Raw genomic sequence first — 11515 nt, 5'->3', positions numbered from 1 at the left:
AGCTAAGTAGTTCAGGACATGGTAAATTAATACAAGGACTTCCATGGTAGATGGGCAGCCAGTAAGGCTATTTAACAATGGTGTCACATGTCTGCTAGATGCCTCTAACAGCAGTCTAGCCACCGCATTCTGCACCAGCTGAATCTTCCAAACCAGACCCAAGGTTTATTGTTTGTTCATCATGCTTTGCTCTCGTTTCCAGTTATAAGGATAATGTGAATGAGGAATGTGAATAATATGAAGCATGAACTGTAGTGCAATTGGGTGTGGAAGAAATGGCATAAATGAGTTTGTGAAGGAACACGGGATTTTAATGAAAATGAGAAGTTTAAAGAAGAAGAAACGTCACTTCCCCCCAAGACGCTTCTTAAGAAACTGCCCCACCAACTTCTGGGGTCTCTCTTCGTATTCAACCAGGACTTCATGAGAGCTGGTGATCTGGTCCCCTTGAAGTCGATTCAGGAGTGTGACACAGACCACAGCACCTAGAGGTCAGTGAAAGAAAACAGGAGAGGACCTAAAATGTGGCTTCAAGGAACACAAGAGAAGAAGCCAGAAGCCAACTTCTCTTGCCTGCCTAATGCTGCTGTGATAGCCATTTAACACTCCCCACCCCTTTTCCCTATTATTATTATTATTATTATTATTATTATTATTATTATTAAAATTTGTATAGTGCCCTTCATCCATATATCTCACAATGGTTCACATCATAAAAATACAAGATAAAAAAACACAAGATACGTAATAAAAGCAAGAACAAAATTAAATCAATAAGCCCACTCCTACCCACTACACATTTAAAAGCATTCAAGTCTTGAAGATATGCAAAAGGCCAAATTCTGTTTTCATGCTAGCCAAGATTATTATTATAATTAGTAGTAGTAATATAATAATACCAATTCTGGTCACTTAACTTCAAAAAGGATATTGAACAATTGGAAAAGGTTCAGAAAAGGGCAACCGAAATGATCAACGGGTGGAGCAAATCCCCTATAAGGAAAGGCTGTAGTGTTTGAGACTTTTTAGTTTAGAGAAAAAGCGAGTAAGAGGTGGCATGATAGAAAAGACTTCAATGCAAATTTAGGAAGGGGGCTGTTCCCTTCCAAGACGGCTTACATTCAACACTTTAGATTTGGCACCTAATGCAAGGTCCACTGCTTTCTGGAGGGCTCAGAACCACCTGACATCATATGACATCAAAGCTGCCCACCTATCAAAAGTGGCCCAAGAAAGGGTGACTACTTTTTGTTCTGGCCTGCTGGACAAAAGTGGCTAACCGTCCCTGGCTTAAAACAAACCACAGTTTAGCACTATGTGTAAAGTAGGCCACCGTCCTCTTCCCAGGATGATTTGATGCAATCTGATACCTGCATGTAAAGAGTCTCATTTGAATGTATCCTCCCACATTCTCCTTTAAAACTTGCCAGATATATCTGATACACTCTTGGTATCACCATCAACAAATTTTGTCCACCAGCAACCCTGATGAAGAACTATGGAGAACTCAAAAGCATGCACACTATTTTGAGAAATTTTGGTTTGCCAGATCAAAGTATCACCTTAATAGGAACTGAGAATTAGCTAGCAGCTACCTGAGAGGCTGAAATTCATAGGTCAAAGTTTGACCATTTCTACAGCAGATGCATCAAGACTGGCTGCACGAGTTACCTTTGATACCACTAAGATTGCACATTGCTGCAACAATGGCAGATTCCATCTCGATATTTCTTACTCCAGCCTCGTGAGCTGCCTTCAAATATTTCATTTTGTCTTCTTCCGTGTAGGAACAGATAGCACCATCAAGGCGAGCTTGACCTAAAAATATCACATCATATATTATTGACACACCTTGCACACAGAGAAAAATCACATTTAGCAATACCTCAACCTCATATTTTGATAGTGTTGTGGGTTTGGGGGGGGTCAGTATAGATGACACCTGTGGTTCATTTCCTAATCTTTAATCCTATGTATAGGAAACTAGGAAGCTTGCTTAACCAGTCAAGCCAGTTCCTTTGTCAAGGTTATGACCTTAATTGATTAGCCTTTTGCATCTTAAAGGACTGAATTCTGGGAATTGTAGCTCTGGGAAGGGGATAGTGGCTTCCTATCAATTCTTAGCAGCCTTAACAAACTACAATCCCCAGAGTTCTATAGTATTCAGTAGATTTCAGTGGATTTCTGACCACCCTGGTTAAGGCATTCGTCTTCACTTCCAATTCCCAGACTTAGAATCACAGAATCATTCTGTTGGAAGGGACCCTGTGGGATATCTAGCCTTGGTCAGGGGAATATACCTGTTGTGGTTTCCCACTAAACCCCTAAGATCCACCACTTCCTTGTGCTCTCTCTTCTCACTTATTCCCACCTAAGCTTTTAGGAATGCCAATTTCTTTATTTAAAAATTTTTTTGCCCCACTGGTGTTTTACACCAAAGGCTCCCAGAGCAGCTTACAGATCAATTCTAAAAGAAAAGACAATCCCACATCAAACAGAAGTGCCTTTTACCAGCTGCAGCTATTCCTGGATTCGGCCATTCCTGGAATGGGAAAGCCTGGCCACAGTAGTTCGTGTGCTGGTTACTTCAAGACTGGATACTGCAATGTGCTCTGTGTGGGGCTTTCCTCATGCTTGATAAGGAAGCTGCAGTTAGTGCAGGATGCTGCAGCAGAATCGCTGACAGGAGTGTGGCCTTGTCAGCACCAACACCTGTGCTCAGAGTTTGAAAGAGTTTGGCAAGAATAGTTGGCAGAGTTTGTTGTACTTCTGTTCTACTTTCAAAATTTCCTCACTGGCTTGTTCATTCAGTCTGTCTATTTTATTCTGTACATCATCAATCTTTCTACTTCTTCTTCTTTGGTGATCACTTGTAGCTGAGTAAGATTGTTTTCCATAAACATGGTCTTAAAAGTGAGTCTGTGACTGTGGAGGCCAGTTCTGGATCCACATGTCATTCCACAGTTGGGACATAGGTTTTCGGGTGGCAGTTGATCATGGTGAGTGCTTGCCAAGTGTGCCTTCTTCTTAGCGCACTTCTCCCTTTCATCCTGAGTTCGAGTGTCTTCAACGTCCATGACACCTTTGGTAAAGGCTGTTCTCCAATTGGAGTGCTTACAGGCCAGTGTTTCCCAGTTATTGGTGTTTATACTACTTTTGTTTAGATTTGCTTTGAGAGAGTCTTTGAACCTCTTTTGTTGACCACCAGCATTACGCTTTCCATTTTTAAGTTCGGAATAGAATACAGTGGTACCTCAGTTTAAGAACAGTCCTGTTTACGAACAATTCGGTTTACGAAATCCGCAAAACTGGAAGTAGTGCCCCGGTTTGTGAACTTTACTTTGGTCTAAGAATGGAATCCAAATGGTGGAAGGGCACCGGTGGCAGGAGGCCTCATAAGGGAAAGCGTGCCCTGGTTTAAGACCAGTTTTGGTTTAAGAATGGACTTTCGGAATGGATTAAGTTTGTAAACTGAGGTACCACTATAGTTGCTTTGGAAGACAATAATCAGGCATCTGCACAACATGACCAGTCCAACGAAGTTGATGTTGACACTGGTGATCTTTGCTTCTTCCAGTACACTGGCATTAGTTCGCCTGTCTTCCCAGGTGATGTGTAAAATTTTTAGGAAACACCATTGATGGAATCATTTGAGGAGTTGGAGATGGCGTTTATAAGTGGTCCATTTTCCACAAGAATACAGTAAGGTTGGTAGTACCATAGCTTTGTAAACAAGCATGTGCAATTGCTTCCTGCTGCTCTTTGTCTGAGATCTCATCAGCCCCATTGTGGTTGGAGTTGAGCTCCTTGTTGCTGACTTTGGCCACCAGCGCCCACATCTTGAGAGCAAGAAAAGGTGGCGAAAGCAAGCGAGAGAGAAAGGCAGGCAGGGACTGAAAGAGTGGAAGAGCCACGGAGCCTCGCCTCAGACCGGGCTTAGCTGGAGCCGCTGCTTCTCCTCTATCTCCTCCTCCTCCCATCTCTTCCTCTCACCTATAAATAGTTTTAACAATAACCAAGGAACATACAGTGCTATTTTTCTAGAAAAAGAGGTGCTGGAACTCACCATGAACACCTCCCTCGTTCTCTTAGAATGGCAATGGCAATGGCGCCCCCCTGAGAGGTGCAGGAACTGAGTTCCAGTGAGTTCCCTCTGAAAAAAAGCCCTGGGAACAGATCAATCTCTGCTGAGCTGCACCCACAATTGTGAGGTCTGAAGAGGTCATGATGATGCCGCCCCAGCTGTTGCCATTGGCTGAGGATGCTCTGTGATGTCATAAAAGCAACTGGTGGCCAGCTGAGTGGATATAAAGGTGGTCCTTTGCCTCTTCCCCAACAGGACACAGCAGGCAACATTACAGTCGCTTGGCTCCAGCTTGCTTCGTTCGGTCACTGTGTCTGTGTTCCTGCTCCAGCCTCAGAGGGGGGAAGCACACGGATGTAAAATAGAATGTCCCTATTTTCACCTGAGGAATGTTGGAGGGTCTGTCTCTGTTGCACAAGGATGCTCCACTCATGTAATGTAGAATCCAAAGTCATCCTTGGAATAGGAAGTAACTAAGAACCTTTTCTTCTTCATTTAAGGGTGAGGATTTGCTGAATTAAAATTTGAAATTGGAATGCAGAAAGGGGAGGTATGAGGAGGTCGGAGAAGTAAGTTATAAGAAAATAAGGGTTTGAAATTATACTTGTTCTTTTTTTTTGTTTGTGTTTGTTTGTATTGTTGTGATTGTCTGTATAATTTGTGAAACTTTAATAAATATTTTATAAAAAAGAACCTTTTCTTCTTTACTAATGGGACCTCTGTGTGCATGAGCGTAGTGGGGGCGGGGAGGAGCAGCTGCCCCCCCAATCAATAAAGATCAATAAAAATACATAGCTAATTGAGGTTCTGCTCCCCCAACAAAAGGCCTGCCCCCCCTAACAAAAATCCTGGCTACGCCCATGTCTGTACATTTTATTTTACCTTTTAAGCAATGTTAGCAATGTGTGAATGAGGCAGAACAAGGTCATAGGACTGAGCAACTTCAAACTGAATCACGTTTCTCCCCCATTCCTGCCTGAGACACAGTATTCAGACCAATGGGGCTGCATTGCTGCAGTCTTACCTTCATAGAAATCTAAGGTGCACATTGTGTTCCCAATGACCGTGTTGAACTGATGCAGTTCCTTGCCACATTCCAGCAGTTCCTCAGCCAACTTCTCATCGAGGTCTGTGTTGCGAAGTACAGACTTTCCTAGGACCATCTGTTCTAATTGAGGCTTGAAAGAGGCATTGACAGCCTGTTTGGTGATCACCACAGATCCTGGCTCCAAACCTGTGTGTATATATATATATATATATGATGTTTTCCATTTGATGGATATCCACTTGATGCAAAAAAGCACGGAATTTAGATTCATGGATGAAACAACCTTTTTACCAGTGATCTGACACTGGTGTCTGATAGGATTCATTGCACTTTGGGATTTTGTAAACATGTTCATGTTGTTGATCTTTTATTACTAGTATAACATAGACATTATTTGTATTTATATTGTATTTATATTTATATTTCTTAAGTATATTGAGAAGCATCTGATCTGAAAACAAAACTGAGCCTTCAATTTCTGGAAATGCCTTTTCATCCATGTATTTCTCTAATTCTCTTTTTTAAAGCCTTCCAAGTCCACAGGTGCATATTGCCACCTGTGAAACTACTTCTTTTCATTTTAGCTGGCACCGACTTAAACGGGACCCCCCCCAAAGTTTTCACCAGTCTGTATTATCAATTTCACAGTATAGATCCATTTCCCACAGTGATTTTAGGGAGCCTGGTTTGATCTAAGCACCACAGCCATCAACCACAAAAACACTTATTTAGAAGGGGAGGGGGAAAGACTAAGAGGAAATACCTATTCCGCCAGATGTGCCAATGCGAATAATGATGATGTTGGAGCATTTAGCATGATGCAGAAGTTTGATGAGCTCATGCAACATAGTTGCAATGGAAGACATCCCTATCCCATGCTGAAAAGGAACAACAAACAAACGTCCCCTTCTATCATCATCAGAAGAGTTTCCCACTGAAGATAAATATACCAAATAGCTTGCCCCCCCCCCCACATCAGGAACAGAGATATAATTGCTTTTAAAGTATCTGTGCTCCCAAGAAAGCTAGCATGATGTAGCGGTCAGAGTGTGGAATTAAAACCTGGGAGAGGCCAGAGTTCGAATCCCCACCCAGCTACAAAGCTCACAGTGATCTTGGGTCAGTCCCTCACTCTCAACCTGACCTCCCTCACATGGTGGTTGTGAGGATGAAATGAGGAAGAGGAGACCTACGGACACCACCTTGAGCTCCTTGGAGACTGTATTTCTCCGTCTATAAGATGCCCCCATGTATAAGACGCCCTCTATTTTGGGGGACTCCAATTAAAGAAAATGGGGGGGGGGAGATGTATACGTGTATACGATTCCCCCATTTTTTTGACATTTTAAAGGGGAAAAACCTAGTCTTATACACGGAAAAATACGGTAAATGTAATAAACAGACCTGGCTGAACTCTTTAATATTTATTTATTTCCATCCTTCCCTTCGAAAAAGTTTTTCGAAGCAGATCTGCCATTCATGAAGTACAGCAACGTCAATGGTAGAATGGAAATGAAAGCAGAACCTTGGAGCCAGTCAGCATCTCTCAGCCTAGCCTACCTCATGGGGTTGCTGTGAGGATGTGACTGGGAGGAGAAGCCAACTGTGTATACACCACCCTGAGATCCTCAGAGGAAAGGTGAGAAATAAACTCAATGCAGTAAATAAGTAAGATAACGGCTTGTGTACTTACGCTAAGTGCGAGCACAGGGCCAGCTTTGTACATGGCGTACCGATCCGTCGCGGCACAGATGTTGGGCAAGTCGCAGGCCGGGCTCCCGATCGCCAGCTCCTTAGTGATAGATGTGATGAAAGCTTTCATCCGCAAAGGGCTTCCACCAGTGCATACAAACTAGACCCAATGACGTTTCAAAGAAAGAAAAAGGAAGATTTTTTTATAATATTACTCAGTCTGCTAAATGTAGATAGATCTGGCTATTCTGTAAAATGTTACTGGTGTTATATATTAGATGGGAGAAATCAATTCAGTTCACACTGAAAGGTGAACCTACCAAATTCACACCTTCTGAAACAATAGAAGTGAGACACAGCTCACTATTAAAATTCACACTAATCCAGAATTTGCAATGTAGCTCTCCAGGCAAACAATGTAATTCCACCCTTAGGCCATCAGGTGTTCCTTAAGTACCTCTTCCAAATCCAATTTTCAGCCATCAGAGTTTAGTGATTCAGTGTTCTGACACAACGTTTATTTTCTTACCTTCACGTCTCCAAACAAGGCAGGTAAATTGTGGGTCCCAGTGCCAAGAGCTAAATGATACAGGACGTCCTCTTTCATCTTCTGAAGGTGGGGGTTGGGGACACGAATGGTGGTTTCTCTATCAATGCAGAGTAGATGGGCATGAGATTATAGCTATGGCACAAAAACAAGTAACGTCTAAGGAAACAGCAAGATGAGCGCCATGACCTCTTAATTATAGCTTTGATCGAACCCTGGTATTCTAAAGCCTACTGATCGTTTCAGTTAATCCAACTGGGTCATAACACTTTTTACACTTACTTTGATGGCTGTTCTCCCTCTGCCTTCTTAGCTGTGCCTGTAGAAGCCATTCTGTGTGGCTAGAGGCTGAAGAAGAAAAATATTGGAGATAAACCAGCATCTTTAGAGACCTACTACTATCCTGTTAAAAAACTATTATCCTGTTATTAAAAGACACCTGCTTTTGGGAGGAAAGCAATGACAAACCTAGACAGCATCTTAAAAAGTAGAGACATCACCTTACCAACAAAGGTCCGTATAGTAAAAGCTATGGTTTTCCCAGTAGTGATGTATGGAAGTGAGAGCTGGACCATAAAGAAGGCTGATCGCCAAAGAATTGATGCTTTTGAATTATGGTGCTGGAGGAGACTCTTGAGAGTCCCATGGACTGCAAGAAGATCAAACCTATCCATTCTTAAGGAAATCAGACCTGAGTGCTCCCTGGAAGGACTGAGGCTCTAATACTTTGGCCACCTCATGAGAAGAGAAGACCCTGATGTTGGGAAAGATGGAGGGCACAAGGAGAAGGGGACGACAGAGGGCGAGATGGTTGGATAGTGTTTTCGAAGCTACTAGCATGAGTTTGACCAAACTGTGGGAGGCAGTGGAAGACAGAAGTGCCTGGCGTGCTCTGGTCCAGGGGGTCACGAAGTCTCGGACACGACTAAACAACATTATCCTGTTATGCACACCCCAGGTTCTGAGTGGTCAGAGACTCCAAGGATGCCTGCACTTTCCCATGGTTTGGTTGTGATGTCCTTAGGCTATATGAATTTATTCATTTAAGCATATATACAACAAGAGCATAAGATGGAGATGCTCTTGTCATTAGCACCATGGCAGATTTTGCTACCCCATTAAGGTTTCTAGGAAGGCCCTCAAAGTTATAGCTTTGGTTCCAACAGAAGAGAGCAAGTCAAGCTTCCCAGTTCCAGACCAGACTAAGAAAAAAGCTGTCCCCTACTTCTAGGAAAACTGGTAGCCAGGTGAGGTGAGGGGCCTATTCCCACTTCTGGAGGTATCACTAGCTAGCTGTTTCTATGGCAACACATGTATACTTGACCAATTCTTTAGATGTGCAAAAAGGATGCTTAACGGACTGGGCAAGGACTGTTAACTTAGCAAAGAAACAAGTGTGACCAAAAAATTAAACAAGTATAAGACAACAGGCTTGGGAGGGACACAATGATAAATACCAAAGGTACTTTTAATCTGTTTTAGTATTTTAATGTTCTTATGTTTTAAAGTAGGATTGCACATTTTTATTCAATTATTTTCTCTAAACTGCTTTGAGGTTTTTGTTTTAAACAATCAAGCGGTGTGTAAATTTTATGAAATAAATAATACAATAATAGCAGCTAAACCAATCAAGCCCCCAAACCTACAACAATAACAAAGCAAGTAAATAAGTGACAAGGTTATAAATAAAATGCTTTGGTGATAAGTTTCTGTACAGGAAAGATGGGGCATTCAACTGAACTAACCCTACAATCTGCATATGGTCAAGCGTTAAAGGCACACATCACGTTGTGTAGAAATTGTGGTGGGTTAGGAAGTTCATCCTTTGGTTGGAAGTTATCTACTCTGACCTCCTGTTCAGTATAGGATCTGTATGTAATGCAGAAGTCAGTTACAGAATCTCTGGAAGATAGTGATGCAGGTTCTGCTTTAAAGACCAGCCAAGAAGAAGTCTAAACTTCCTAAGACACTCTGTCCCATTGTCAAATAACTCCAACTTTCTTTAAAACAAACAATTGTTTTAATTGTTTTAAACTGTAAAACTATTCCTTAATTTACCTGTTGGCCTGCGCATTTCTGATGATCTACAGGATTTTTACAGTAGTATTAAACCATATTAAACCATAGATCTATGCAGGCTCTAGTTAGGTTTTCAATCTTATGGGAGGGTTTGAAGGAGGAGAATCTCCCCTGCCCCAGGATAACCTCTGTTTCAATTACACTTAGGAACTGTAGTTCTCTGTCTATGGATCACTGAAAGTATGATCAGCAATTTCACCTGACCAGAACTCCTAAGATTCTTTGAGAAAAAACCTTGACAATTAACCTGGATGAGAAGCATCAATGGGCCAAGAAAATCACAACAGACACATGTGAACTATTTTTGTGCCATAAAAAATAGTATTTACCTTTTTGTCTAAGAGCCCCTTTGCTCTCTGAAAGTACTTCTCCAACCTGCATCCTCTGAAACAATGGCTGCACTGGTGTCATTTATCTTTCTGCAACAGAAGATCTGATTGGCCATCCGGCTCATTACATCATAATATCACAGAAATTGTTCCCTCTCAGAATACCTGAGTTTGGAGGAGTCCACCAGAGTAGATTGGCAGTGGGTTCCAAAGAGACCAAAGAAAGTCTCTCCACTGGGATGAGTGTGAAATGGGATTCAGTTCACATTTAAAGGCAAATCTAACCAATATAAAACACAGCCATCCTTTCGAATTTGCATTTCTCTGAATTTTGCAGTGTACTTCTCCAACCAAATAATGCTTACAAAAATGAAGATACTAAGGGAAAGTGTCCATCAACATTAATATATCAGTAAAAATGACAAAAGTGAGTTATTTGCCTGCAAAAATGTGTGTTTTAGTCAAAACTGCATACAAAAATGTGTTCCTTAGGAGAAACTCACACTAACATGCTAGTGATTTTCCTGTGGATGGAGATATATATATATATATATATATATATATATATATATATATATATATATATATATATATGTGTGTGTGTGTGTGTGTGTGTGTGTGTGTGTGTGTGTGTGTGTATAATTGCAGATGGCCACAGAAATGTGGAAAACTGAATTTCAGATTGGAGAAACTGAGTGTGAACTGAAATGCAGGGCTCCTTCCATTCCTATACTTGGCTAACCACTGCTCACTGGCGGAGAAAGGGGGGTGGTCCACTCCAGGTGTCATCCCTGAGGGGGGTGACATCACCACGGGCAATCGCGCATCAATTGGACGTGCCTAAAATGGTCGCTGCCTGTACTGCTGTTTACCACCCCCCAGTGGTTCGTAACAACCATACTGTTGCATGCCACCCTAATCTCTTGAGTGATAAGAGATTCCAGGGGTACCCGATGTCAGGGAACTGACATCAGAGGCACGGGAGAAGGAGAGGGTCTCTGATTCTGCAGGAGAAGGTCCCAGCGCTAGGGGGAGACTCAGCTGGGAAAGAGGGGAAGAGAATGAGTGTAACACCAGGGATCCAGGAGAGCAACGGGACAGGGAGGTGCAGGGGCTCCAGGACTCTTCGTTGGAAGTTAGTGAGGAGAGCCCAAGCACCCCGCTGCCCATGCCCACCCTGCGCAGGAGACTCCCGCGCAGTGAGAGGCGGAGACGCTTAGGCGTCAAACAACTCTTATGTTGGCAGCGCTTTAAGAAACGCCCACAGACAGATTCTACGAGTGACTAAGGGCAGCCACGCTGAGATGGGCTGTGCAGTCCGGAGGGTTTAACCAGGCAATCCGATGCTCAAACAGGGCAGGATTACGCACGAGTAACTCCCAACCACTACACCCAGGGTTCGTGTTTCCTTCAAAATGAGGTACAGCAGAGACTATGGTGTCTTTATGATAGATGGTTTATTTACACACACATATACAGGGTGAGTCTTTTAAAAGAGGCCCCGTGAAACGTGTACTCTGTATCCACAGCTTATATTCGGAACCAAGCACTGCACGCTCGCCTCCCGGTACTACCGCTTCCTGGCACTCCTGGCACTACCTCCCCAAGCTGGCACCAGCCGCTCCTGTTCCCCGTTCAGAGTGGTAGTGCCAGGAGGTGGGCCACACCCGCAAATAAGCCTTGAATTTTATTTGGGCCAATACGGTATTCCAAGGACACAAAACCATGAGTAAGGG

At 42.8% G+C, this 11515-nt stretch overlaps 1 protein-coding gene across 2 annotated transcripts; it reads right to left on the bottom strand.

Moving 5' to 3' along the window:
- Nucleotides 1-289: 289 nt before the first annotated feature.
- On the bottom strand, nucleotides 290-10275 carry LOC308574842 (uridine phosphorylase 1-like). Of its 2 annotated transcripts, none has more exons than XM_081173168.1 (8): nucleotides 9780-10275; nucleotides 7654-7719; nucleotides 7354-7506; nucleotides 6826-6984; nucleotides 5896-6010; nucleotides 5109-5318; nucleotides 1672-1818; nucleotides 290-485 (listed from the first exon to the last, which is right to left on the bottom strand). In XM_081173168.1, exons 3-8 carry the CDS (start codon nucleotides 7429-7431, stop codon nucleotides 346-348), a joined length of 849 nt encoding a protein of 282 aa, XP_081029294.1. In that variant the 5' UTR covers nucleotides 7432-7506; nucleotides 7654-7719; nucleotides 9780-10275; the 3' UTR covers nucleotides 290-345. The 2 variants fall into 2 exon arrangements, with proteins under 2 accessions (XP_081029294.1, XP_081029293.1); XM_081173167.1 differs by having other exon boundaries at nucleotides 7354-7471; nucleotides 9780-10274.
- Between the last annotated feature and the right edge of the window lie 1240 nt (nucleotides 10276-11515).

This window comes from Podarcis bocagei, assembly GCF_964188305.1.
Source record: "Podarcis bocagei genome assembly, chromosome: 15".
NCBI lineage: Eukaryota > Metazoa > Chordata > Lepidosauria > Squamata > Lacertidae > Podarcis > Podarcis bocagei.
Note: the sequence above shows the minus strand (reverse complement) of the source record. Positions and strands in the feature narration are given on the sequence as shown.

Coding starts and splice junctions, on each gene's coding strand:
- LOC308574842 (XM_081173167.1), bottom strand. CDS start 7,703: ATGGCTTCTACAGGCACAGCTAAGAAGGCAGAGGGAGAACAGCCATCA. Junction 6,985..7,353: donor CCTTGTTTGGAGACGTGAAG/GTAAGAAAATAA, acceptor CATTGGGTCTAG/TTTGTATGCACTGGTGGAAG. Junction 6,011..6,825: donor GCCCTGTGCTCGCACTTAGC/GTAAGTACACAA, acceptor GTTCCTTTTCAG/CATGGGATAGGGATGTCTTC.